Source organism: Myotis daubentonii, chromosome 5 (assembly GCF_963259705.1).
Source record: "Myotis daubentonii chromosome 5, mMyoDau2.1, whole genome shotgun sequence".
NCBI classification, from domain to species: Eukaryota; Metazoa; Chordata; class Mammalia; order Chiroptera; family Vespertilionidae; genus Myotis; species Myotis daubentonii.
Window position 1 is genome coordinate 87,728,716 of NC_081844.1, and position 27,863 is coordinate 87,756,578.

General features: G+C 43.3%; 1 protein-coding gene across 4 annotated transcripts in view; it reads right to left on the minus strand.

The window, feature by feature from the left end:
- The window catches only part of PPP2R2B (protein phosphatase 2 regulatory subunit Bbeta), a 342,291-nt gene that overhangs the window by 202,922 nt on the left and 111,506 nt on the right, over positions 1 to 27,863 (minus strand). Inside the window, exons 1-2 of one of the 4 annotated variants that reach the window (XM_059698787.1) lie at positions 26,023 to 26,977; positions 2,663 to 2,747 (exon numbers count right to left, since the gene is read on the minus strand). The exons of 1 other annotated variant lie outside the window; for it this stretch is intronic. In XM_059698787.1, coding sequence (XP_059554770.1) covers positions 2,663 to 2,699 — 37 coding nt within the window. In that variant the 5' untranslated portion in view covers positions 2,700 to 2,747; positions 26,023 to 26,977. Of the gene's footprint in view, positions 1 to 2,662; positions 2,748 to 26,022; positions 26,978 to 27,863 lie in introns of those variants that run through there. 2 more of the 4 variants (XM_059698786.1, XM_059698784.1) reach the window with 2 other exon arrangements.

The window sequence follows — 27,863 nt, forward strand, 5'->3', positions numbered from 1 at the left end:
ACAGAACTTCTCACACTTCAGTATAATAGCCTGTTGTTCTGTCTGTGTCCCCCACAACAGGCCATGAGTTTCTTACTGAAAGGACCAGGTCTATGTTCTACACCTTTGCATCCCCAGTGCAGAGTACAGCACCGGGCACATAGTGAGTGCTCAGTAAATACTTTAATAAATAAAAGGATGGATGACAGGCTCCTTTCATACCAACCTGCAGCCACATATGAAAGTATTATTTCTCACTGGAGCACTTAGGGAAATCAGAGATAGTCATACATGACTTCATACTTCATAGTGCTATTAAATAATCTTAATCTCATGTTGAAAACTCAAGGCAATGTTAACCAAATTCTAATGAATTCCATTCCCGAAGAAAGTAACATGTGGAAATAATGCCTTGAAGTGACACATAATATTAACGCACGCGCTCATTCATTTTAGACCTCACACTTATTCATGAAGCTATGCACACTGCTTACACAGTTACTAACCCCTTAGCATTTTGAAAAGGACACCTTCTTCGTACTTCAAAAGGATTTTTCAAAAACATGTGCCCTTGATGACGCACAGTGAAAAGCAGATATTCGTCCTTGGCATTCTTTCTCACAACAGGCTCTTAAAATTCTGATCTGAACCATCTCTCACTTGCAGCTTTTGAAAAATTTGAGCCAGACATGACAGACCAGAATAACACAACAAAGTAACAAACCCTTCAGTCCTTCCCTTAGCCCTCCCTCTTGGAGGAGGTAAAGAGGGCATACAAATTGGAAACTCCAGGGAAATTCATCCAAAGTCTATGGAGTCTCCTCCCATTAAAGTAGCATTACTGAGGGCAAACCAAAGAAAACTCAGACCTCCAATCAGTATCACCTCAGGATGCATTAAAAAAGGTTACTTGATTGAAAAGAATGAAAGGTACCTTGGAATTACAACAGATGTAAATCCTTTTTAAAAATAGGTCAGAAAGAAAAATAAGTTTTCCATAGCAAGGAAAGAGCTGAACTCTACATTACAAACACCTCAGGTATAATTAAAAGCAAACCCTGCTCCTCCTATAATCTTATGTAAAAAGGTACGTTAAGACTATAACCTGTATGGAATCTATAGACGTGTAAAAGCTAAGGTTGCACAGTTTCCTCGGACATCAATGCCTGAAACATCTATAGCCACAGGCTGATGGAGAATATACATAAACATGTATGCATATACATCTACATGAATATATGCATCTGATCTTTGTTTTATTCTACTTCAAAGTCTCCGACCACCTATTTAGTTTCATTTCCCTATGGTAAATATTTCCTTCCCAATTCTTTTTTAAAGGGAACTCTTCGTTTTGAATGTCTTCCTCTTTGATCACTCTCCAAGTTCTTATCTACCTCTGTTACAAACTCCACCTCAAGGGAGAATCTCTGATGATTCTTTTTCTTCAATAAAAATATGTAGTTCTCGCCGAAACCGGTTTGGCTCAGTGGATAGAGCGTCGGCCTGCGGACTGAGGGGTCCCAGGTTCGATTCCGGTCAAGGGCATGTACCTGGGTTGCGGGCACATCCCCAGTAGGAGATGTGCAGGAGGCAGCTGATCGATGTTTCTCTCCCATCGATGTTTCTGACTCTCTATCTCTCTCCCTTCCTCTCTGTAAAAAATCAATAAAATATATTTAAAAAAAATATGTAGTTCTAGTGTATTACATTTTATTTTCCAGGGTTCCTCAATACAGCCACAGGTAAAGGCTGTAAAGCTAAGTAGCTCACCACACAGGTTCAAGAACTGAATTGTTAACAGCTAGCAGAACTCTTCATGGTGCATCTTCCAAGTCAGGTGGGACTACTTAAGGGTTATGTTGAAAAGACGTCTGAACATTTCGTACAGGTTAGAAGTGATTGCATAGAGATTTCTATACCTGCTTTCTAATTCAAAATTCCCCTTGTGGTAAGACCCTTCATTCTTCATTGTGCACAAAATAAGAAGTTCATATGGTCTCCTTCTTCACCTCCTGACCCCAAACCTTTTTCTTTGTTAAAGGAGTTAATACTAGTATATCTATCTGGTCCACTGATTCCATTCTCTGGCATCCACAAAGCAAGGTCTGCTCTCATCTAGCCTAATCTCTCTCTCCTGGTCCTTTACAGTGGTTCTCAACCTGCGGGCCGCGACTCCTTTGGGGGTCGAACGACCCTTTCACAGGGGTTGCCTCAGACCATCTGAAAACACATATATAATTACATATTGTTTTGTGATTAATCACTATGCTTTAATTATGTTCAATTTGTAACAATGAAAATACATCCTGCATATCAGATATTCACATTATGATTCCTAACAGTAGCAAAATTACAGTTATGAAGAAGCAATGAAAATAATTTTATGGTTGGGGGTCACCACAACATGAAGAACTTTATTAAAAGGTCGTGGCATTAGGAAGGTTGAGAACCACTGTTTTATAACCAGTTGTAATTCGTCACGGCTGTGTCGCAACATGTTACATCAAAACATGCTCTTAGTTCTGAAAACAGTAAACCAAACAATGCTTCCCATTTACACTTTCTATTTAAAAGGTGACTTAATAGCTTTGGGTTCCACAGAACAACTTTAAGCACTTGAGACTAGTCAATACTTCCACATTGCTATTTTATTAAGAACAGTAGGTATAAATAATATTAATACCTTTCTTTCCATAGATGCTTTCATCTGGATAGTTCATGCTTCATAATTGTGCCACTAGCCTCTGTCTTGGGTTCTCCCTTGGCTCCTGTGACAAACACGGGGTTCAGATCCAGACGCCAGGAGGTGGTGCCATTCGGGTACATAGTGAGGTGGCTCCTGGCTGTCAATAGCCAGGCTAATATGGGGACACAAGCAACGCTACACAACCTCCCTGTGCTCCGGCATCCTCAACCGGAAGGGGGCTGCCTTCCGGTTTGGAGAGCAGTGGTTCTTAAAGGGCTGCCTGGGCCAGCACCTGGGAAACCCATAGAAAGCAAACTTGAGGGCCCATCCCCTGCCTCTTAAATGAGAAACTCGGGGAAGGGCCCAGCAGGTTCTAGTTGACAAACACTCCAGGTGATTCTCATACACGTTAGAGGTGAAAACAACTACGACTGGGCACCTGGGGCATTGTCAAGAGGCTGGAGGTGTTAGGAGAGCGATCTTCATGTAGTTGGAGAGGGGATATGGGTGTAGGATACGGAGGTTTTGAGGTAAGGCTTCAGAGTGTAGGGCTAGAGCAATGGGTAAAAAATGGGGACAATGCTCTGGTACACAGAACAACTTGGAAGCAGTGTAAGCATTTCAGAAATAAGAGCAGGTCATTTCATGGATTGGAGGGGGCTCCTTGAAGTATTCAGCAGTATAAGATGATAACCTAGGAGAATCTATGAATAGGGAAATACAAGAAGAAGTGCTAAAAATAAAAATGCAAGATTTAGAAAAAACTCACAAAATGAAGCCTTACTAAGAGGTTTCAACATACCACTAATATAGAAAAAGAGACTTATAATTAATCTGTTACCATTAACTTTTTAATAGCTCAAAGTTATTATCTTTAAAAACTATCCTACTGATAGTACACAGAATGGATAAATGGATGTTAACTTCGTAATGCTTTATTTCATATTCAGAAAAGGGCATCAGTTGGCTTAGGCTCTCGCAAGGCTTCATTTACTATTATTTGAGATTATATTTATTATTTAAAAGGGATCAATCACCACCAGCCAGAACTGATATGGATCATAGATTAAAGTTGTCTTAACTTATTTCTCCTTGGTTTTGTAATCAAAACAACTGTCTTTTGAAAGTAATGATTATGTTTTAGGACAGTGGTCGGCAAACTCATTAGTCAACAGAGCCAAATATCAACAGTACAATGACTGAAATTTCTTTTGAGAGCCAAATTTTTTAAACTTAAACTATATAGGTAGGTACATTGTTATTAACTTAATTAGGGTACTCCTAAGGCTTAGGAAGAGCCACACTCAAGGGGCCAAAGAGCCGCATGTGGCTCGCGAGCCGCAGTTTGCCGACCACAGTTTAGGACATACAGATAACTGCACTAATATTCATGGAGCTACAGCCTAACATGATTGAGCAGTTACTGCATACTGTGTACCAGGGACTGTCCTGAGCACATTACATACACTGTCATATTTAATACAGGCAGACCTCGGAGATATTGCAGGTTTTGTTACTGACCACCGCAATAAAGCCATAGTTACAATAAAAATGAGTCATAATCTCTTTGCTAGTGGAAGGTCTTGCCTTCAATTTATTAAAAATGTAACATCTGTGAAGCTCAATAGAGCAAAGTGCAATAAAACGAGGTATGCCTGTACTCACAACCACCTTAGGAGGTTAGCATTGTTATCCTCAGTTTACAGAGGAGGAGCCTGGGCTTAGAGAGGTTAAATAACTTGTCCAAGGTCACAGAACTAGCAAGTGATGGAGCCAGGATACAAACCTAGCTGCCTCCAGAGTCAGTGTTCTTAACCACTTCAGTACAGGCACATCTTATCCATTGCACTTCGCGTTTATTGTGCTTCACAGATGTTGCAGGTTTAACAAATTGAAGACAAGACCTCCACCAGCAAAAGGATTATGATTACCTTTATTGCAGTAGTTGAGAACTAAACTTGCAATATCTCTGATATATATATATATATATATATATATATATATATAGATATATAGATATATAGATATATAGATATATAGATATATAGATATATAGATATATAGATATATAGATATATAGATATATAGATATATAGATATATAGATATATATATATAGATATATATAGATATATATAGATATATATATTAATATAATCCTAAACTCTAGAAATTTGGAGGGCAGAAAGATCCAGTGCAAATAATACTTATGACCACTTAAAGCTTCCAGAAATACTAAAAACAACCCAACAACCACTTATTGAATGTTCAACCTATGTCAGGTTCTGAACTAACCACTGTACAAGTACTCTGACTGAATCCTCACAACAATATAGAAGGTGGTTATTATGATTGTCCCAATGTTAATAGGAGCAATTACAGTTGGAGGACTTAAGTTCTTTTCCATCTTCTTGGTAAAGAACTCACTGCTCACATAAGTGGAAATGAAGTGAAAGATGTACATAGTTTATAAAAACTCAGTAAACATAGATTTTGTCTTCATATTATTGTTCCAGAGATAACAATGATTCTGGTGATGATCAAGCCATTGTCTTCCTTCCCTATTCTCCTACTTGTTCCACGAGACAGACATTTGTGAGTTAGATATTTGGGTATAGAGTGCCGTTGTGAAATGGAGCTAAGTTTACTGGCTTTTCCACATCTTTAAAATCATCAAACCCTATTTCTTTAAGGTTGTGCCAATAGCCAGGATTGTGGCCCCAGGACACTTCCATTTGGCAACAGCAACAATGAATGGACACATCTCACACCCAAGCCCAACAATACAAGGGCTATGGTACTTGTTCTCCCCTAAGAATTAGTACAAAGGATGTAGGTGGCCAACACCTACAGGCCATATGATGTCACCTGTATGTGGAATCTAAAGAGCAAAGTAAATGAACAAAGAAAATAGAAATAGACTGGTAGACTCTGAGAACAGACTGATGGTTACCTGAGAGGAGGGAGTGAAAAAAGTGAAAGAATTAAGAAGTACCAATTGGTAGTTGCAAAATAGTCATGGGGATATAAAGTACAGCATAGGGAATAGTTAATAATATTGTAATAACTATGTATGATGCCAGGTGGGTACAGGAAATATCGAGGGGACCACTTTATAAAGTATATGATTATCTAATCATTATGCTGTACACCTAAAACTAATCTACACTAATAAAAGAGAAACATGGTAATTGGTGTATGACCGCTACCCTTTTCATTGGCTAATCAGCGAGATATGCAAATTAACTGTCAGCCAAGATGGCGGCCGGCAGCCAGGCAGCTTGAAACTAACATGAGGCTTGCTTGCCTCAGTGACGGAGGAAACCAACATTCCCCGCCTGTGGCTGCAGGCCTCTGAGCCTGCAGTTTCAAACATTGTAACAAAAACCCCTGTTCTTCAGCCAGCAGATTCGCAACATTGTAAGCAAAGGACAGGAACCTACTTTCAGCAGCGGAGGCCTAAAAGCTGGAGCCAAGCCTCAAGCTAAAGCTGGCCCAGAATAAAAAAAAAAAAAGGAAAAAAGGAGCGTTTGGGAGTTCAGTCACCCCCAGCCTGAAAACAGCCCTCAGCCCCTCACCCAGACTAGCCAGGCACCCCAGTAGGGACCCCCACCCTGAAGGATGTGTGACCAGCTGCAAACAGCCATCATCCCCTCACCCAGGCTGGCCAGGCACCCCAGTGGGGTCCCCCACCCTGATCCAGGACACCCTTCAGGGCAAACAAGCTGGCACCCACCCGTGCACCAGGCCTCTATTCTATATAGTAAAAGGGTAATATGCCTCCCAGCACCGGGATCAGCGGAGCCGAGAGGCCTCCCGGCACCAGGATCAGCATGACAGGGGGCAGCGTCCAAACACCCTGATCGGCCCTGCTCTGTGTGTGACAGGGTGCGGCACCCCAAACCCTCCCCCCCCTCGCCGGCCCTGCTCTGTGTGTGACGGGGTAGAGCCATAACCTCCCCATCAGCCCTGCCCTGAGTGTGACAGTGGCGGCGCCCCAATCCCCTGATTGGCCCTGCTCTGTGGGTGATAGAGGGCGGCGCCCCAACCCACTGATCCACCCTGCTCTGTGTGTGACAGGGGACGGTGCCCCAACTCCCCTATCGGACCTACTCTGTGAGTGACAGGAGGGAGCTCCCCAATCCCCTGATGGGCCTTGCTCTGTGCATGACAGGGTACAGAGCCCCAACCCCCCTGATGGGCCCTGCTCTGAGCCCGACCAGAGGCTGCACCTAGGGATTGGGCCTGCCCTCTGCCACCCGGGAGTAGGCCTAAGCCATCAGGTCGTTATCTCCCGAGGGGTCCCAGACTGCTAGAGGGCACAGGCCAGGCTGAGGGACGCCCCTCCCCCCCCCCCGAGTGCACAAATTTTTGTGCACCGGGCCTCTAGTCCTATATAATAAAAGGCTAATATGCAAATTGTTCCCTTGACCAGGAGTTCAACTAGGAGTTTGAATAGGGGCAGGGCCAGTGGCCAACCACCAGTGGCCACTCCCCCCAGCCGGCCCCACCCCATAGGCAGGCCAGTGGACCCCCACCCATGCACGAATTCGTGCACCAGGCCTCTAGTACAAAATAATATTGAATGTAAACTATAATTGAAAAACAAAATTTAAAAAAAGTTTATTTGATATTCTAGTATCATGGGAAGACTCTATTCTAGGAACCAGAATCTATGGACCTCAGTCTTGTCTCTACCACAAACCACCCATGTGATCATGGACAAGTTGATTAGCTTCACTGGATCTCAGTCTCCTCCTTGAGGAAATGAAAAAGAAACAAAGCTTGCTCTCAAATTTGTTGTGCATAGTAGATAAAAGCTGTGAAAATACTTTACAAAAATATAAAACCCTGTCACAGTATAAGATTATTTTACATTATGTAAGTTCTTTCATGCTTAAAATTTGCCACTAACATATCAACCTCATCAGCCAAGTTGGTTTACTGATAAGCTAATTTAAAAGGCAAGAGGAAAGAGGATTATTTAAAACTGGTGATTACCAAAGACATCCGTGGAACTCTTTGCTCAGTTGTTAAAGGGGATGTTTCCAATGACCTCACATCCCTATAAGCCTGGCAAATCCCCAGATCAGTGGATGTTGGTATGCAATAGCCTGAGAACCCTTTCTGTGTAAGCAAAAGGAGTATCACCAAACTACTTTGGTACTAAGCAGGTCAGAGACACTTTCAGTAGCTCAACAAAGGGGCTCAATACATTTCGCTAAAGATGACGCTGGGTTCCTATTCACGCTGCCATGTTTTCTCCCTTGCAGGTCCACATTAGAGAGTAGAGTTTGGGGGATTAATGGAGAAAACAGTGAAAGGGGATAGTGCTAGGACATTTTTATGCGAGGGGTAGAAAGAAATTCCATCTGGAGTTAAACTTGGAGAGACGAATAAAAGTATTTATAGTATGGAGTGTTTTTACATCTCATTGGAAGAGTACAACCAAAAGATTCAAGAGCAAAGATGAGAGAATCAAGGAAGCATTTCTTTGGTGCCTTTGCATACATCTTGGGCTATGTCGAACGACCCTTTCACAGGAGTTGCCTAAGACCATCGGAAAACACATATATAACTAACTACATATTGTTTTGGTGATTAATCACTATGCTTTAATTATGTTCAATTTGTAACAATGAAATTGGGGGTCACCACAACATGGGGAACTGTATTAAAGGGTCGCGGCATTAGGAAGGTTGAGGACCACTGCTCTAGACCATCTTGCCAAGTTTACCCAAAATAAAAAAACAAACAAACAGAAGTTATGAAGGTTGCTTAGAGACCACGATCAATGACTGCAAAGGAAACCAGGGCTTCTCAAACATGAAACATGCCACAATTTTCAAAGTCAAGAACATTTCAAGGTGTTGTATTTTCTTGCCTATGTTACTCTGATAAAACATACCTATGGTCTGTCACTAACAGTCACATTGCAATGTATATACTTGACCAGCTGCCCCCATGTGCAGACCTTTCCAGTAGGTCTGGTTGTCACTAATCCACTGATTAAACATCTTAAGACTGGCTTTGGCAAAACATGCCAGAAATTCCTTCAGGGTAATTAAAACCACCTTCTATGTCAATAAACACAGATTGTGAGATCCTTCATGTGCAGAGGGACTGGCTCTGACCCATGGGCTCTAGGACGTTTTTTCTGAGATGGCTTTTCCATCATTGCACATTTTTACTGACTCATCCAGATGCTTTCCCAGCCCCCTTATGAAATGATTGGCTGATGTCAGAGATATCACTTCACTTTTATTGTTTCAGCCAAGACACAAAGACCGAAGGGGCTCTGAACCTAAGGGCCAAGCTCATTGCCAAAGCCCTTTCACCCAGACCTACAGGTAAGAGCTTGAAAGGGACTCTTGTTACATAATTTGACAGTTACCAGTGTTGATTTATCTCTATTCTTCTAAGGTTCAAACTGATTTTTATTTGAAAAATTACTAATGTGACTTCAAAGTAAAAGAAAGAACTCAGGTGAACATTTACTACATTGATACCCAGAGATTACTTCTCTGCACATAGTACACGCCCATGAATTATTTTTCACCATAATGACATGCAAACAATGTATATGCTTATTTTACAACTACCATATATTATAGAAAATATAAATAGTAAAAATTACTTAAAATCCCACCAGTCCAAGATAAACATCATCAATATTTTGGTAGCCATTTTTTAATGGAATTCTTTATGTACATACATAGCAGTTTGTATAAAAAGAATCATACCCTTTTCCTCATGGATGTGACTATCTTTAAGTTTTTTAGTAGTCTTATTTTTTGCTTGCTTCTCCCCTCCTCCCATAACCAATGTAATAGGCTTTTATACATTTTTTTCATACTGATATCATCATATACTAGCTTGTACAAATGAGGTTTCAGTTGCTCAATCAATACTTGCTGGATGGTTAAAGAGTACAGTGAAAGAACAAACTCATAAACAAGTGAATGGATAAAAGAATAAATAATGCCTTCAATTAGCTGGCAGTTTCCAAGTGATTGCAAAAATAATGTAGCACATCTTTTGCCATCTCCCCCTTATCTTTAAACTGTAGTGGGAGTAGGAGAACCTCGTTTCAACATGTTTAGAGGGATCTACAAGTTTAAACTCCCAAGTAAAGAACATGTAACTGGCTACTGTTCTAACTACAGAGACGGTACCAATCTACTCTCAAACTCCAGTCAAGTTCAAAAACCATTTACTAAGCACCCATGTGCCACGCACTGCACTGTCCCCTGCAGAATAGATGAAAGGAGCAGAAATATGATGACTGCCTTCTAGGAGTTTCTTTCTTTCTAGTTGGGGAAACATTCAAGTCTGCCTCTTTCTGGATGGCTGCCTGGACTTGGACCTCAGTTTTCATATTTGTGAAATGGGGATAATACCTATACCTCATAGGACTATTGTTATCGAGATGAAAGAACCTGAGGAATTCAGGAAAAACTTCATGGGAAAATGTATATTTGAGGCAGGCCTTGTAGGCCCTGGGAAGAGGAAACAGCACAGGGGGGGTGGGGGGCGGGCAGGGAAGCAGTAATGGCCTGGGGCAGTGAGGACCCAGCACACGCCAGCCTGGTTAGTTTGAAGATCAGTTTTGAGGGACTCAGGAGATGAGGGGACAGGTAGAAAACATTATAAACACAGGAGAAAATTATGACCAGACTAATCTCCTTAAAGGGTCAAACAAGAGGAGGAAAATATTTTTTGCCTTTTCAGCATGTGCCAATGTCTAGATCAAGGCCATCCATATGAGTGACTCAAAGGCAACCTGCTTGTCAAGTAACTGGAACAAGAAAAAACCTGGCCTGCGCAACGGGCTCAAATCCAAGTTTCTAAGACTTGTAGGAAAAATTCTGATCGGAAAATTTCCATCTCAAATTGTGCTGAGGAAGCTTGGGGTCTGAGTAAGCATGTTGGCAGCCACAATATGATCTTGAGATTGCTTTTGCCTTTTTCACAGCGGTGCACAGAGTTCTTCAGGACCTGGGGAGACCTTAGCAAGTGTTTGATCGCTGACCCTGCAAGGGATCAGAGAACTTGTAGAGAAATACACTCTGTTCACAAATAGAACTGCACCCAAAACTTTCCTCTACGTCTTATGAAGTGACCAGAGGGTTCTGACTCCCAAAGCACAGTACATCAGTTTCATCCAGGCTAATCCTACAGAGCTGGATGGAATTAGATACCCGTCATGCCAAGAGATGTCAGTTGGAAGCACTGAACTGCCCCAGTCTCTTCTGTTAGCTCAGGGTTCCAGGAGAGCCCTTCTCCCCTCTGTCACATCTTCCTTTTATAATCTAGCCCTGTTGATGAATTCCTGGAGGCATGTCTCTATGGATCTGCATTGCCCTAATTAATGTTCCCATCCCATCCTACCTGTCATTGACTTCCAGACAGTGGAGAAAGGCAATGACAGGTAGATTTTAATATTAAAATTCCAAATCATGATTGAAACTTGATGTTTCTAGAAGATGCTTTACACTTTTAGTCCTCTGAGGAAGCAATAGAATCTCCTACTCACCACCCAAATCTTTATCAAATTAACTGTCCATCCATTCACCATCCATCCACCCATTCATCCATCCATTCATCCACCCATTCATTCATTCATTCATTCATCCATCCACCCACCCAGTCACTCATCCATTCATCCATGCATCCTTTAAATTTTATCTACTAAACACGTAGGTACTAACCTGTGTATCATTTTTAGTACCTCATAACATTTTCACATGAAAAATGTCTCAAAAAAACTTAGTATTCTCATCTCAGTGCCTCAAGACACTTCAGAGGGAGAAAAATGTCCCCAAATACTCAAGCAAAATGAGTTGAGACTTCAGACTGACTCCCAACTATAATCCCCAAAGACTGCTGAAATGCAGATAGCTAATATACTTTGAAAAGGGACTAAAAATTATGCACTAAAAATATAATCCCAGTGGTAGTTTATAAGATTTTCACTTTTCATTTCCATTAAATCATGCTCCCAATTTTTAGGGAAAACTAGAGAAGGCAGGACGTGTAAAGCCAATGATATAGAGTCTGTTGTTTTTTTTTGATTTTCTGGGGTTGAATTGCATTCAACCACACACAGTATTAGCAAAATAAGTTAACATAGCTATTTTGAAAACCCTTCCCCCAGAGACTAGGTCATTAAACAAGTATTACTGGTTGTCATACTGGGTCAGTCACTCTATGAAGTTACCTACTCACCAGTTTGAGAAAAATTAACATTTCTGGGTCACTAGGTTCCTTATACTTATCTACAAATGATGCCCTGGAACCATGAATGTAATTTTATTTAATATAGGTGGGCACTCAATCCCAGAGACGAAGCTACGCACCCATGTATTTAATGGCAGCAGCTGAGAACTGAGTTTGACTCACCCTCAGAACAGGTAAAAGTACCTGAGGCTTTGGGGAAGAACAAGGGCAATGAGATCAAATTGAAGTTCCATGGCTATGTCTTTACGAATTTTTTCTAATCTTCACCCCACATAAGTTTTCTGTTCTGAACTTCAACACTGTAAATCTATGACAATGTGAGGTAGAAGCACAATATAGACCAGACTAAAGGGGCCAAGTGCCACGGCCATTGTCAAGGCGAACTTGAGTATGACTTTTTTAGAAGACAATTTATTATTATCTAGGAACTTAATTGCTTGTACTATTTAGCCCAGTAATCTTGACATTAAAAACTTGTTTTGCCCTGGCTGGTTTGGCTCAGTGGATAGAGCGTCCGTCTGCGGACTGAAGGGTCCCGAGTTCTATTCCAGTCAAGGACACATGCCCGGGTTGTAGGCTCGATCCCCAGTAGGGGGGCGTGCAAGAGGCAGCAAATCAATGATTCTCTCTCTTCATTGATGTTTATCTCTCTCTTCATCTCCCCCTTCCTCTCTGAAATCAATAAAAATATATTTTAAAAAAACTTGTTTTAAGAAAATAACTAGAGAGATGATTTAGGATTCAATTATTTATCACACAATTATTATAGCAAAATATTGAAAATAATCTAAACTTCCTGCAGTAGGTGATTGGTAAAATTATGGTTTAATTATAGGATGTTACAGAAAAATGCTCACTGCATCATTTGGGACAAAAATAAAAAAAACAAGGGATACAATACTATTTTATATAATTCCAGCATTCACCCTTCTCTCTCTCTCTCTCTCTCTCTCTCTCTCTCTCTCTCTCTCTCTCACACACACACACACACAGTGTGAAAGAAAATACATTTAAAAAGTGTTTATAATAATTATGTCTGACTAGAGGTAGATTTGATTTTTTTTAAATCCTCACTCAATAGTTTTTTAAATTGATATTAGAGAGAGGAAAGAAGATAGAGAGATAGAAACATCGATGTGAAAGAGAAACATCAATCGGTTGCCTCCTGTAAATGCCCGGAACAATGACCAATCCCACAACCTAGTATGTGCCCTGACAGGGAATCAAACCTGCAACCTTTTGGTGTAGACAATGCTCCAACCAACTGAGCTACACCGACCAGGGCTTGATTTTCTATTTTTTGCACTTTTCTTTAAAGGGCAAGTTTTCATTATTGAACATATATTTTATTCTCTCATAACCTCTTATTTAATAAGATTTATAGTTATAGTCTTATGTTTGTGTCTATTTAACATACATCTTCCCAATAGAATACAAGAACTATGAAAGCAGAGTGTATATCTGTTTGTTTTTCGTTGTATACCTGTTTTTTTAGCATGGTTTTTATTTAGTATATAATATTTTCTAAATGACTACCAAGTAAACAATTGGGGACACTACTTATAAAAGGCATGGTTACACGTGGGGATTCTAATGAGCTAACAAATAGTTTGTTATACATCTAGTCTCCAGCTCATTTGCTCAGACAACATACAACTTTGTTTGCTTAGTTTTGCCGCCTTTCGTCACACAAGGCTCCATTCTCCATTAGGAAAGCTTTTGCAATTCCTCTCCACCTGTCAGATTCCCACCAAGGCCTGTCTTTACCCACTAAGCCATTCCTGTTCAGTGAAGCTTCCCTCTAGTACTTACTGCAAACACTCACTTAGAAGAGAAACATTTTTTGAACTTCTATTGGGTTTCAAATGCTTTTTTAGAATAGGGATCAGCAATCTATGGTCCATGGGCCACCACTGGATCTTGCAAATAGTTTTGCTAGAACACAGCCATCCCCACATGCTACATTGGCAGAGCTGAGTTGTTGGGGCATAGACTGTATGATCAGCAAAGCCTAAAAGATTTATAGGAAGTTTTCCTAGCCCTGCTCTAGAACATTGACACAGTTGTACAAAGTAGAAATGGTACCAAATTTTTATCTTATTAGAAGGTTGTTCATAGGGCAATATGGGATTCAAGAGAAGGTACCAAATTTTTATCCTATTAGAAGGTTATTTGTAGGGCAATAGAAGATTCAAAATATATGACCAAGAGCTTTGTAAAAATTGTTGTATTATGCCTAAATTTTTTCTTAAGAACATACATTTTTTTGTGTCAGACATACTTGCATGCATTCAAGTCTAGAGTCTACTAACAGATTACACCAATTCTCTAAGTCTTAGTTTTATCATCAGTAAAACGGAAATCTGTTCTCAATAAATATTTAATGTGTGCTGTTTCCCAGGTAGGCACCATGTAAGAAGATGGACAAACAATGGTGAAAAAGACCTAAAGTCTCACTTAATTCAGATTTAATTGTAGTACTTCTGATAGCTGTTGTGAGGAACACATGATACAGATACACACATATTCATGTATCTATATCATATAAACATACATCAATCTAGTTCACCATACATAAATAGAGAGGATATCATATGTAGTACATTCAGAGTACTTAACCTAATTCCTGGTTCACAGCAAACACACAGAATATGGGAGCTCTTCCTCCTCGTTATAATTACAACAGAAGCTCTTTTAACAGTCCTCTAAGTTAGAAGACTCACTGGATGAAAAATGCCTTCCATTCTCTCTGTAAAATGGGCCTACAGTTTGCTCTATACACTAATTAGTAGGCTAATCTCTGATACATGGGCACACTGCTGCTTCTTCTGGTTGGAGCTACATGTTTACTGAATGTTTACTGAGAAGCAGTGTGTTTGTTCCCAAATCTCCTGATGCCAGTTATACTTGTTATTTAATTAAATATCATGGAAGGTGACAAAAAGAAGGGTGTGAACAGAAAAAGAGTGACTATTTCACATGAAAACAAAGCCGAATGCTTTCAAAAGATGATAAAAAAGGTAAAATTAAATGTAGGAGAAATAAACAATTGGGGACAACCATAAAAATCCAGATGGGTCTGTAGTGAGAATGCTTCTCAGGTATGTATGCTTTCACTCAATCTCAGAACCAAACTCAGACATGGTCTTTCTCGTTTTGGGTGTGGTTTGTGTATGGAAAATATTATAATCCCCAAACATCAGACCCATGCTAAAAGATTAAGCCTTGATTTATGAATAAGCCCTAAATAAAAAGTAGAGAATGCTGTTTAAAATAAGTTTACCATTTATAATTATCTGCTTTAAGTTTTCCAAATTACTATCAACCACTATTGGTCCCAAATGCATGGAACAAGAGAGGGCTTCTTTTGTACTTATTTAATTCGCACATATAAACAATAACATGTTAGCCTGAGGGCATGTTGCCTCATCTCCTTTATAGGTAAGAACTCAATCAGCCTTTCTGGTGGTAACAACATCCCCAGGAAACCATGCCTCTTGCACAGGATCTCCTTCATCCCTCTCCAGAAGCAGATAAGAGAAAACACAAGAAGTGCCTGGTGTGAAGACTCAGCCCCTACTTCATGGGTGTGAAATGCCCAGGAGGCTATAAAATCACCACTCTCTTTAGCCAGGCACAAACTGTCGGTGCATGTGTTGGCCGCTCCATGATCCTCTATCTGCCTTCAGGAGGAAGCCCCTTGAATCCAGATGAGTAAGGAACCATCCCAGTGAAACACATTTTGAATAGGAAAAAAGAAAGAAAGAAAACAATCAAAGATGTGGCGTGATCTGTCCAGGCCACAGAGCCAACACTGCTGGAAGTGTGTCTAGAGCTGGGCAGGCTCTGATTCTACCACTTCAGCCACCTGGTGATAACAGACAGGCGAACACCGCACAGACTCACATGGCCTGGCACAAGGTTAAGTAATTTCAAGAAAGGCCAGAGGGTCATCTGCCTGAATAGATGGAAAGATGCTTGAGAACAAGAACTTACACTTCACCCTAGTCCCTAGCACAACCTGCACAGCATCTGGCGCTAACTACAATGTATGGATTTTGTTTGAGTTGGTGAATTTCCTTTCCTACTTTGGAACAGTGCAAGACATTGGAGCCTTCTTGATTCCTGCAAGAGCCAGGTTCATAGAGCACACAATAACAGCAAGGGAGAAATGCCACTGAACCTGTCAGATCGTGTCATTGAGAGCTCAGCCTCACCGACTGGCACTTGCTCTTGCCTGTCAGCGCAGCAAGATGAGCAGCGCCCTGCTCACCAGATGGCTATTTGTTCCACCAGCCACCTTCGCCGTGTCGGCCGCGTCCCTGATTCACTCCAGCCCAGGACAGTCTCCAGCATTCATGCTGCAAGACAGCTCCTGCCAACAACTTTGCCAAATGGCTCCTCTCAAAGTCAGGGGCCGCCCAGACAGACTGGCTCCTCCATCTGCAGTGGCTTTTGGCAAAGAGATGCTTCCCTTTCTGGCTCCGCCTCTTGGCTGCACCGGAGCCTACTTGCCAGAAGGATGAGCTGACCCATCAGTAAGAACAGCCAGGCCTGAAATTCTGGGACCATTTAAAGCCGATGCCTGTGTCCCCCAGCCTCGCCCCTGAACACGACATCAGAACATTCCAAGGAGATCTACCCAGACGGTCACCAATACAGATGGAGTGCAACACAGAAACTTCCAACCAGGAAAATCTATAGAGAGCACGCCTCCCCTCCCCCATCTTCAACCTCAATTTAGTAGATTAGGAAAACTGAAGCCCAGAGAGTAAAAGTGACTAATTATGGTGGCAAGTCTGGGGAAAATACCCACTTAGAATATAATCCACCGGAGAGTTTAAAATATTGAGTTTAAAATAAACCATTGCCTTCCAATTTTCCCTCCATTCATTTCCAAAGTCTTGATAAATAATGGACCCTTTGTACTGGTATTAATTCAAAAGCACATTTCTTTACGGAAATGAAAAATCTTTGTTCTGTGTCAACATCACGACTTTGGGTTTACACAGGTGTGTCCATACACTACCCTGAGACGATCTGCTGCAGTTTAGGAATATGAGCCTGACAGTCAGACAGAGCTGGGAGTGACTTCTGTTCTGCTGCTCACTTTTGGGTAACCTTGGACAAGTACTAGTCGCCTTCTGCTTCAATTTTTCACTGAAAGGGCTAAAAGGACAGTATCCACCTATAGAGTTGTGAGGATTAAATGGGAAAAAAAATACTTTAAAGACCAAAGTCCATCCCTGGCACATTGTAAGCTTTCCACAATGGCCAGCAGTCATCATGATTCATCACTAACATTCAAATCTGCAATGGTTTTGGTATAAAGAGGTATGCCAGATATTCCCATGTTCTATATTAGGAAATTCAAGTTCATGAGGTTAAATGACTTTTCCAAGGTTACTTAGGGAATAAATGGAGGACCAGAGAGTCCTTGCCATTTTTCTAAGAAATGAGAACCTACATCTTGACTTTAAAGATGACACAATCAGGAAGAAGAACATTTGAACCAAAGCATATGTACACGAGTAAACACTGCAGTATCTTATGTAATATAAAAGGCTAGGAACAATTTTCTATCCATCCACAAGGGAATTACTAAAGAAACTATGGTACAGTCATAACCTGGGCACTACACAGTCATGGGAAAGAAGGCAGATGTAGGTGTCCTGACATGAAAAGATCTTTTAGACATACATCACAGAGTGGGGGGAAGAACGCAAAGTGCAAATAAACTGTATGCATTCAGTTACACAGAGAAACCATCCCTCCCCCAATGTATATCTGTTCAGGTCTATTTAAATGAATTAATAAGCACATGAAGGTGGCTCCAAGAATGCATACCCAACTGCTGACAATGGTAGCCCCTGCACAGGGAAGTGGGGTGGATGTGGGGGATGAAGGGTGATTCATGATTTGCTTTATCTACTTGTATAATGCTCAAATCCTTTCAAATAAAAAGGCATTTATGTATTATGTGCCTTAGGAATAAAGACATAAAGGCAGAGGGAAATGTGAAGGATGACAATACAGCTGTTGTGAACCAACAGGCCCTTCCTACCTTGGGTGTCCAACTTGACTTCTGCAAAGTTCTATGAGCCGTGTTAACCACCTTGAGTTTTTGGTGCAGCTATCCCCTTTGGCAAAACACTTCTTGGTGAAGCACTTCCTGGTGATATTTTGAGCTCCTGCAAGTGCTGAGCATCTTGCTGCAATAGTCCCTTCCCAGCTTTCCCACCCTCTGCACCTGGTGAGGGTCACAAGGCTGATCCCCCTCCATTATTGGAGGAGGTGGCCTGCCATTCTGCAACTACTTCAGGTTCATTACTTAACGTGGATTTATAGCAGCAGAATCAGCACTGCATGATGGAGGAGGCTGTCAGTCCCCCAGCATCAAGCCAAATATACCTGGAATACATCCTCTCATAGGTCAGGTTCTTTTCAGCACATTCCACCTAGCAGACCTCACCTTTCTCAGGTTAAAAACCTGCCTACAGGGGTCCCTCCAGAACCTTAGATTCTTGCATCTTTTGGGCCCTTGCCACAGAGTCCCCTAATTTCTCCACATTTGCTATAAGAAATCACGTTTCTTTCTTCTAAAGCACCAGCCTGATTTGTCCCCTTTACAAACCCATCTTTTTCCATTACCCACCATGATCCCTTCTCCAAAGAAACCAATTAATACTAAGTAGTTTTCCATGGATTTCACACATGCATATCTTATCATCGTCACTCCTAATTCTTTCAATGGTGAACTCGGAGCATAAGAATGCAAGGGTTCTTGAATTACTTAAGACAAAGCTCCCAGTGGTCTTGTAAAATAAACCTGTTTTTCCAGTAGGATAGTTATGTCAATACTTGTATGGGTATATCAGAGCTGACTTTCAGCCTGATTCTAGAGCTCAACTAGAAAGGCAAAAGAAGGACAGTTCTTAGAAAAGATGACAAGTTTGGTGAAAGCAAACTCGTTTTATTAATGGGGAAAGAGGAGAGGAGCATTAGAGACTGTTGTGGCCAAAATGAGGCCTCAGATGCCTCCACATTAATGTGCAAAAGAGCACTGGCCATCACATAGCTGCCTCTGTCCCACTCCTTTGCTCTGTTCCAGAAAATTCTGTTGTCATCTGCTCTACAGAATGGGTGCCTAGATGGCCCAGTGGGACCATCTCAGCTCAGCCTGGGCCCTGCAGTGGGTGTGAGGGACATGGAGAAGGCTATAAAAACCAGCTAATTTTCACATTTCGGTTGCTCGATTGCATAGACATTTTCCTTCTTTTCTTATAGAGTAGAATAAATCTATAGGTGTAAGTCAAGTAAGGATTCTGGCACTGGGTGAGGGAGTTCAGCTTCCTCCCTGTGGGACCAACAGGGAAGGTGCAGGCACATACATGCCCTGCAGCACTGAGAAGAAATGGGCCAAGTGACTCAAGCAGCACTGAATGGGCACCATGGGTTGGATGCCGGTGGAAGACAGACTACAACCTGCATTTCTCCCCCTAAAATCTGACAAGAGGCAGCAGGGATGGGCAAAGAGCCCATGCTTGAAGTCCTGGGTTCCAATCTGGTTCTGCCAGTTCCAAGTATGAACCTTAACACATGTTTCTTTGCTTCTCCAAACCTCAAAATTTCTTCTTCTGATAAGCAGGGCTAATGCAACCATTCTCTCAGGGCTGCAGAAGGTGATTAAATGAGTAAATAACGAGAAACACTTAGGAAAATGCCTGGAATACAGACAGTCCTCGAGAAATCTTAGTTCTGTACCCTCAGCTAAGTGTGCAAATTGGACCCTTCATTTCCTCATAAATGCAAATGCCAGAGTCTAGGAATGTCAGTCTACAGCTGTGCTCTTTTCATGGAGCATTACCAATATTTTGACAGGACTGGTCTAATATTATTCACCCCAGGTTCATTGGTATGTTTCTGACCAGCCCTCATAAAGGGCTTGGGATTGCCCCTGGGGACCTGGATGCTAATAATGAATACTTGCTAGTGATTTTCAATGCACTCTGGTTATTATGTTTAGTAGCGGAACATTTCCCGTCCCCAGAAAGGTCATTTACAATAGCATACGGCAGCCTCTGCCCACCTTCCATTTCATATTTTTCTGAGAATAGCAGAGAACTCACACATTCATCCATATGCATTGGAAACACTATTCTGGCCTGGCATTTGCATACAAATATATAAAGCAACTTAGAGAACTACAAGGCAGCTCTCCATCACCACACCACCTCCGCTCATTTTTCAAAAGCCATTTTTAAGTGGCTTCCAGTTTTATTCATCATGGATTCTCTCTTTTTTTTAAAGTGTTTTGAGAGGAGGGGGGCCAGGGAATTTTACTTCTTCACTTTTATTCTTATAGCCCTCACGAAGCTGTAACATTTGACAGATAACAAGTTCAGAGACCCTCTAAACTAGGGGTGGGCAAACTTTTTGACTCGAGGGCCACAATGGGTTCTTAAACTGGACCGGAGGGCCGGAACAAAAGCATGGATGGAGTGTTTGTGTGAACTAATATAAATTCAAAGTAAACATCATTACATAAAAGGGCACGGTCTTTTTTTTTTTAGTTTTATTCATTTCAAATGGGCCAGATCCGGCCCGCGGGCCGTAGTTTGCCCACGGCTGCTCTAAACTCAACCCACTCAAGATTGGACTTTTCTTCAATGGCCATGTAGCGTTATTGGAATAACTTCAGTGTGTGACATTATTTAATTAGCTTACCAAGGCATTCCATTGGAGGTGCTTTTTGTTACAATTTCTTTACATCAAACCAAGATCAATTTCCATGTAATTTTTCATTCTTTGGCTCAAATTCTGCCATAGGTGCTCGTTTCCCAGGCACCTCATCTATTCACACAGCTTTAGATCCCTTTAATATGCGTGATGTCCCAAATTATATATCCAGTCTAGATCTTTCTTCTGAGCTTCAGACCCAGATATCCAACTGCTTCCTTGAGAGTCTCACTGTGAGACTGGATGTCACACCTGCCCCTCAGACTAATCAACTTCTGGAGTCTTTCTCCACTTTTGGGGAAGTGCCTCATTATGCATCCATTCTTATAGCAAAATCCTGGGAGTTGTCCACGACACTATCTCCATCTACTTCTCCATTTTGCCCGATCTAGCACAACAAGTAAGTCCTATCCATTCTTCTCCCACAGAATATCTCGCATCTCTTCCTGATTGTCCCCAGCTCTACTGCTGCCACTGGCCTAGAGAGTACAGCCATGACCTCCTAATCATCTCCTTGCTTTCACTGCTCACTTCCTGCCCCGCCCGATGACCCCACCACCCTGCAGAACAGCCAGACTGAGCTTTGAAAAAACAAACCTGATCATATCTTGTGTGCCCACCCCCCCAATCAAAATCTTTTAATGGCTTTCGATCCATTTTTGGATTAAGTCCAAACTCCTTATGTACAACAAGGCTCAATGTGACCACATCCCTAAATTTCTCCCCAGTATTTTTTTTTAACATTTTATTATGAGAATTTCCAAACATAGTTGAAAAAAATTACAGTGAATAGCCATTGACTGACCACCTGGACTCTACCATTTTCTACTTGCTTTATCTTCTCTCTATCCATCTATCCATCCCTCTATCCTTGCCTTAATCTTTCTTGGTTTTGGTGCATTCAAAAGTAAACTGCAGACTCCAGTCTCATTTTCATCACACTTCCTCTAGTTCCCTACACTCCAGCCATGGCATCTTGCCATTCCTTGGATCTGTCCAACTATTTTATATCTCTGAGCTTTGTACAGCTTGTCCTTTTAACCTGAAATGCCTTTAGCTCTTGTTAATTCCTGACTCAGCCTTTAGTTCTCAGCTTAAACTTTCTCTGAATCCCCAATCTAAATTAGATCTGCCTTTCCACCTTACATATGACCTCAGGCATCTTGTGCTTTTCCTGAAGATCACTTACTACAATTGGTACCCACATACTTATTTGCAAAATTATTTCACATCTACCTCCTCGGCTAGACTGAAGGCACCACGAGGACAGAGACCATGTCTCGGAGTGAATCTGCCTTTAATTATTGGAAGGAGCTACATGGAATAATTAGTTCTTCCTTTAATACACACAAACAGTATGGGTTTTTAAGGCCTCCGAGAGAAGACAGAACTTATTTGCTACCAGAATATAATCAGCAAATACATTAAGGCAAATTAATAAATGGCAAGATCCATGGTTAGTGGCTGAGCCCAGAAGACACGGTGGTGGGTTTTAGTGTGACCTCTCCCCTACTTCCACCATCTCTTCCCTTTAAGATAAAAGCAATCAAACAATTCAAGGAAAAACAGTGCTTGCTACGAAAATGCAGTATAAGTAATAATAACAGCTATAATGTATTGAGGACATTTATTGAGGTCTGGCTTTCTATTAGGCACTGTCTTCAGTGATTTCCTGGTATTAGTTTTTTTCTGTGGCATAGGTTCTACTGTTATTCCCATTTTATAGGTAAGGAAACCAAAACCAGAGCAGTTGTTTTAAAATGTGTTTTCTGACTTCCCCTTCTAACCAGATTGCCATTCCTATAAACCCCACCTATTCCCTCTGTGGCCTCATTTGGGAGTAGGAAGACTGATCTAGAAAACTTTCTGACAGCTCTAATGGAGAGGGATTTTCAGTTGGTTCTGACAAGTCTAAAAATATAGAAGGAAAGCCACATGTAGATCAGATAGGTTTGAGAGATGCACCACTGATTAGGGAACTCAGGGTTCCACATTGGGGAAAAACCAATAAAACCAGTGTGTGTGTGTGTGTGTGTGTGTGTGTGTGTGTGTGTGTGTGTGTGTCTATTCCAACCCCACCCATGCTTTTCCTCATATATAACCCCTATACACACTTTCAAATGACCCCTGCTTTTCCTCACATCTAACCCCTATACACACGTTCAAATGACCCCTGCAAAGAATTCTACCCCAGATGAGAATATAGTTTATACATAAAGACAAACCACTGTGATCTTCCCCATAACAGTAGCTCACGGTTAAAGAAAATTGAGGCTGTGCAGAACTTCCTAGTGCGAGAGGCTGTGGTGGGTCCTCCGACAGTCGTGAGTTTGAAGACAAGCTCTTGCCTTGATTGTCTGTGTGACCTTGGCAAACCAGTAACATCTCTGGGCCTCTGTTGCTGTTTCATTATTTGAAAATGGACATAACAGCACTCACTTAGCTGGGTTTGGCTATAGTAAAATGCTACTATAAAGAAGTCAGCACTGCTTGGAACAGAAGATGCTCAAAGATGGTAATTTTAAAAGGGGAGGAAAAATAGAAAATGGTAGGAAAGGGTGGTAACTTTAGTGGCCAGAATAAAAGAAGAGGCATAAGAATGTCTTTAATAAATACACCTATACCGAGGCCGGTTTAGCTCAGTGGATAGAGCGTCGGCCTGCGGACTGAAGGGTCCCAGGTTCGATTCCGGTCAAGGGCATGTACCTGGGTTGCGGGCACATCCCCAGTGGGAGATGTGCAGGAGGCAGCTGATCTATGTTTCTCTCTCATCGATGTTTCTAACTCTCTATCCCTCTCCCTTCCTCTCTGTAGAAAATCAATAAAATATATTTTTAATAAATAAATAAATACACCTATGCATTTCTGGAGAGAGAGAGAGAGAGAGAGAGAGAGAGAGAGAGAGAGAGAGAGAGAGAGGGGTGGTCTTGGGTAAAAGTGTCCTTTGGCATTTTCATTGCTCTTAGGAGATAAACTTGCAGGAAGCTGCCACTTACAATGCAAATTGAGCTTACAGTCCGTCACACTAACTACACAGCAAAGCCCTTTCAGCTTTAAATAGAATACTGCAGTGTGGAATGATCTGAGCACAGGGAAGAAAGCTCAGAGACAAATGGGCAGGAAATCTTGGAGGAAAAAATCTGACATATCTTGGCAGGTAGGAAAAATATCAAGGGGGGGGGGAGGGAGAGAGAGAGAGAGAGAGAGAGAGAGAGAGAGAGAGAGAGAGAAAGCAAAGTCTACAGAAGGACCTGGATGCTAATTCCTCAGAAAGTGGGTTTAAGTTAACAAAGGGTAAGAGAACTTTGGGAGCAAACCCCCAATAAAGTGGATTTTAACGAAGACTATTTTCATCTGGTGCTCCTTCAAGCTGTACCAGCGCCTGTAAGGTATTCATTAGGAGAAGAGGGACTCTTCCCCCCTCTGGCCAGCATGACTGCATGGATGTTCCCTAAAATGAACAGAGTAAGACCATAGAGAACTTCCTGCCCTACCTAACTCCTGCTTTTTACAATGTCGAGGTCTAATAAGAGAGAGACAGAGACAGAGAGAAATCTGAGAGGTTGAGTTAGGAAGGTTTTGGAAAGCTCTTTCCCTTATTTTGACAAAATAAACCCAGACATTTTGTTCAGAATCAATTTACCAAAATGCCATGACATAGGAACAAAGATTAGGTAGTATCTAGGGCCCTTGTGTATTCTCTATACACAAGGCCCCAATTTGCTCATCTTCTCAGCTCAGTAAGTTTCCTTTGCCTGCACTCGAAGCATTATGCAATACAGCGGAAAACACGGAGGCAGCCGTTTCTTTGTTGCCACAAACAGAAGTGGTGTCCCCAATAAAGCCAACAGACCCAAGGCCAACTCCTCTCTTGGATGCCATGCTCAGACAGAGAGCTAATAATATTCTACCTGGTAACTGAGTCAGTGACAAAGCACTAAGACTGAGGATGGACACCTTACATCCACATTGTCACCATGCAAATGAAAAGAATCAGCAAGTATGGTGCTTGGGATGGGGGAGGGACGGGCTGAACGTCTTAAAAGCCATTTCTAAGCTCCCGGAGGCCAGAGCTCATACAACTCTGCTTAATCTGCTAGCGCCATGGAAATATTAGGCTGCTGTTCTCCAATAATAAAGATGAACAGAGAACATATTTTCAATAGCGCCAGGCAGTTTTTTTTTAATCTAAAACTTCCAAGGATATTTATAGAAAATGCCAGTTTTCCACCCCCCCCCAAGTTGTGTTTTTTTATTTTTCTCAGAGCTTGAACTCTTTTACTCCCCCATCACATTTCTCTAGTTATCTTGATTTGTTAAAGATTATAGATATTTTAGCATCCAAGAAGAATAGCCTTAAAGTAACACACCTTGCTACATTTTCCTGAAGCGCTTTCGCACACATTTCCTCACGTGGATATGACCATGTGATAATGCAACACTTTGTATGAGTGGTTGAGGATAAAGGCCTCCAGGTAGAAAATGAAAGCAAAAATACAAAAGTTTTGGTATTAAACACACACACACACACACACACACACACAACACCCCTCCACTCTATTCACACACAAAAGGCAGAATGAGTTCCACCTGCTGACTTTTCCCTGCCCGCGTGCACAGCACCAGGCTAATATCAGAACAAGCTGGGAGAGGGAGAGGCGACAATTTCACCTCTTGGCAAAGCTCAGCTTAGCGAACCCTCTTGCTTTCTGCTGGCTGTTGATTCAGCAGAAACTACTGCTGCAGAATTCATAATGGTGATTTTTAAAGGCCCCACTGATCGCATTGCTCACCCCACGTGTCACACGAATTCGCTCGCCAGAACACCGTTTCCCCAGCCACCTTTTCATTTCTTGCAAATGCACTTCCAAGGGGAGAGGGGCTCGCCCTTCTGCAAAGGGCCCTTTGGGGGTTTGATTGTCTGAGCAGGTAACCGGGCCAGAGATGAGCCGGCAGGAAATGAAACCATGCCCTCCCTGCAGCCACTGAGAGATGCATCACTCGGCTCAGGGTGGGGAGGACCCACGGTCCTCGGGGCCCCTTCCTTCTTCTCTCCCCACAAGACCCCCTGCAAACATCCTGGGGGAGAGGTCATCTGTTTTTGGGGGGATCATTTTTCCAGCCGGGAGCCCCACCCTGAAAAATCCCCGAGGGCCATTTTAACTCCCGTGGGCGCCGGGTCCACCTGCTGCTGAACGCCGGGCTCGCCTCGCGGAGCCCGGATGAATGTGGGGCGCTCCGGCGGCCGCCCCAGCGAGCCGAGCCCCCGCCCCAGCCCCGGAGGAGTCTCCGCCACCACGCGCCCTGCAGCCCGCGGAGCACAGCGATCCGCAACTTGCGCCCGGCCCCAGCGGCGGAATGCGGCGGGGCTGGCGTTACCTTCGGTCGCATAGCTGTGGTCGCGCAGGAAACTGTTGTTGATTTTGCGGGTATCAATGTCCTCCTCCATTGACAGCAGGCTTACTTGCGTGGGAACCAGAAGCCGGCAGACAAGTATCCATGATCCCTCCCCGCAGCCAGTCTCACAGGAGAGGGGGGCAGGGGAGCCAGTGGGACTGCACCATGGTCCGAGCCTGAGGAGGAGACGGGGAGGCGGAGAAAAAATAAAAATAAAAACCCGGCAATGGAGCTGTCACCTCCTCCACTCGGGATCTCCGAGGCTGTGGCGGCTCCTCCCGCGGTGCGCTCACTCCAGCTCCAATTCCCAGCGAGGATGCTGCGCCTGCCTCCGGTGCCAAGATGCGCCGTGCCCCAAGGGGTCTGGTCCCGCCCGCCGCCCTGGAGGCGCTCACAAGCCGGGCTGGGGAGATGCCCAACAGGTTCTCCTCGTTGGCAGCCGCTCCGAAATGCAAGGGGGGGGGGGGGGAAGATCCCTCCTCCCCTCGGAAGAGGGGGCAGCCGGGACAAAATGGTGCCTTTCTGGACCCGAGCTGCAGGGCGAGATGGCAGGGGCAGGATTCAGGCTGGCCGGGCCCGGGTGAGGGTGCTGGTCCCACGGGAGGGCGGCTCCGGCGGGCGGAGGCTGGGAAGCCGGCGGGGCGCTGGGCAGGGCGCTGCGGCCGGCGCCAGCGCACTCACCCTCACACCCACACGCGCGCACTCGCAGCTGCAGCTGCTGCTGCTGCTGCTGCTGCTGTTGCTGCAGGAGGCTGGAGGCTGGAGGCTGGAGGCGGCTGGTGCATTAAAGGCGAGGCTCCTCCCAACCGCGTCAGCAGCCCAGGACTCCCAGTAGCGGTGGTGGCCGAGCGGAGGCTGCGGCTGCTCTCTGCGGCAGTGGGGCGCACGCAGCCGCGGTCCGGCACCTGGGCAGCCAGCAGCTCGCTTGCAGGCTCAGGTGAAAAGCATAGGCGCGCTCTCTCAACCTCCCCCTTCCCGCGCCACGCAGCTGAGGGCGGCGTTTACTCTGCCGCCCACAGCCCCCCCAGCTTGCAGCCTGTCTCCCGACACCTGCGCTTCAGGACAGCAAAGAGAAGGGGGTGGGCTTAGGTAGGCAGGAAGTGGACATCCAGGTCCCTTTGCTCACCCCTATGTGGTGCATGCAGTCCCTTGATGGAGTTCAAGGGCAAGGCCTGGGATTCTAAACCTCAACAGAGAGGACAGAATGGGAAAAGAGCTTCTCAGCGCCCAGCTTAAGCCCTCCATGCTAGGAATAGAAAGGGAAACAGCGGCCAGAAGTTTTCTGCCATCACAACTGATCTCTTCATTCAAACAGCCATAACTGCAGGCGTTTATGTCTACACAGGCAGAGGGAAGCAGAGGGCTGAGTTGTGTATGAATCCAGTCAACACAGTCAGTCTGAACAGTGCCCCTTCCCTCGCCCTTTGCATTTTGTTTTGGGGAAGTGCTGCAGGTCTTCCTGTGGGTTTTGCTTGTGAAGACAGGACACTGCGGGGCCGGCTTACATTTGCTCTCAACATGCCTGGTCCCTCGGAGCCCTGTGCCCGCAGAGAGCCACTGCCACCCTGAGGGAATTTCAAAGATCCAGTGAACACAAAAAAGAGGCCTGTCTTTCTACTTCAACAAAGAGGAAAATACCAAATTCCCTACCACCCCTACCCTGCTCCCCCAAATTGCCAATTCCGTATTTGAAAGCAAAATTTGATCATTATTGTTATGAAACCAAAATCATTAAGTCACTGGAAAGCCAATTTGAAAAGACATTTCCCCGGTTTCGTCTTGTAGCCGGGATTCGTTTCCGCAGATATCATTGTAGGAGGAGA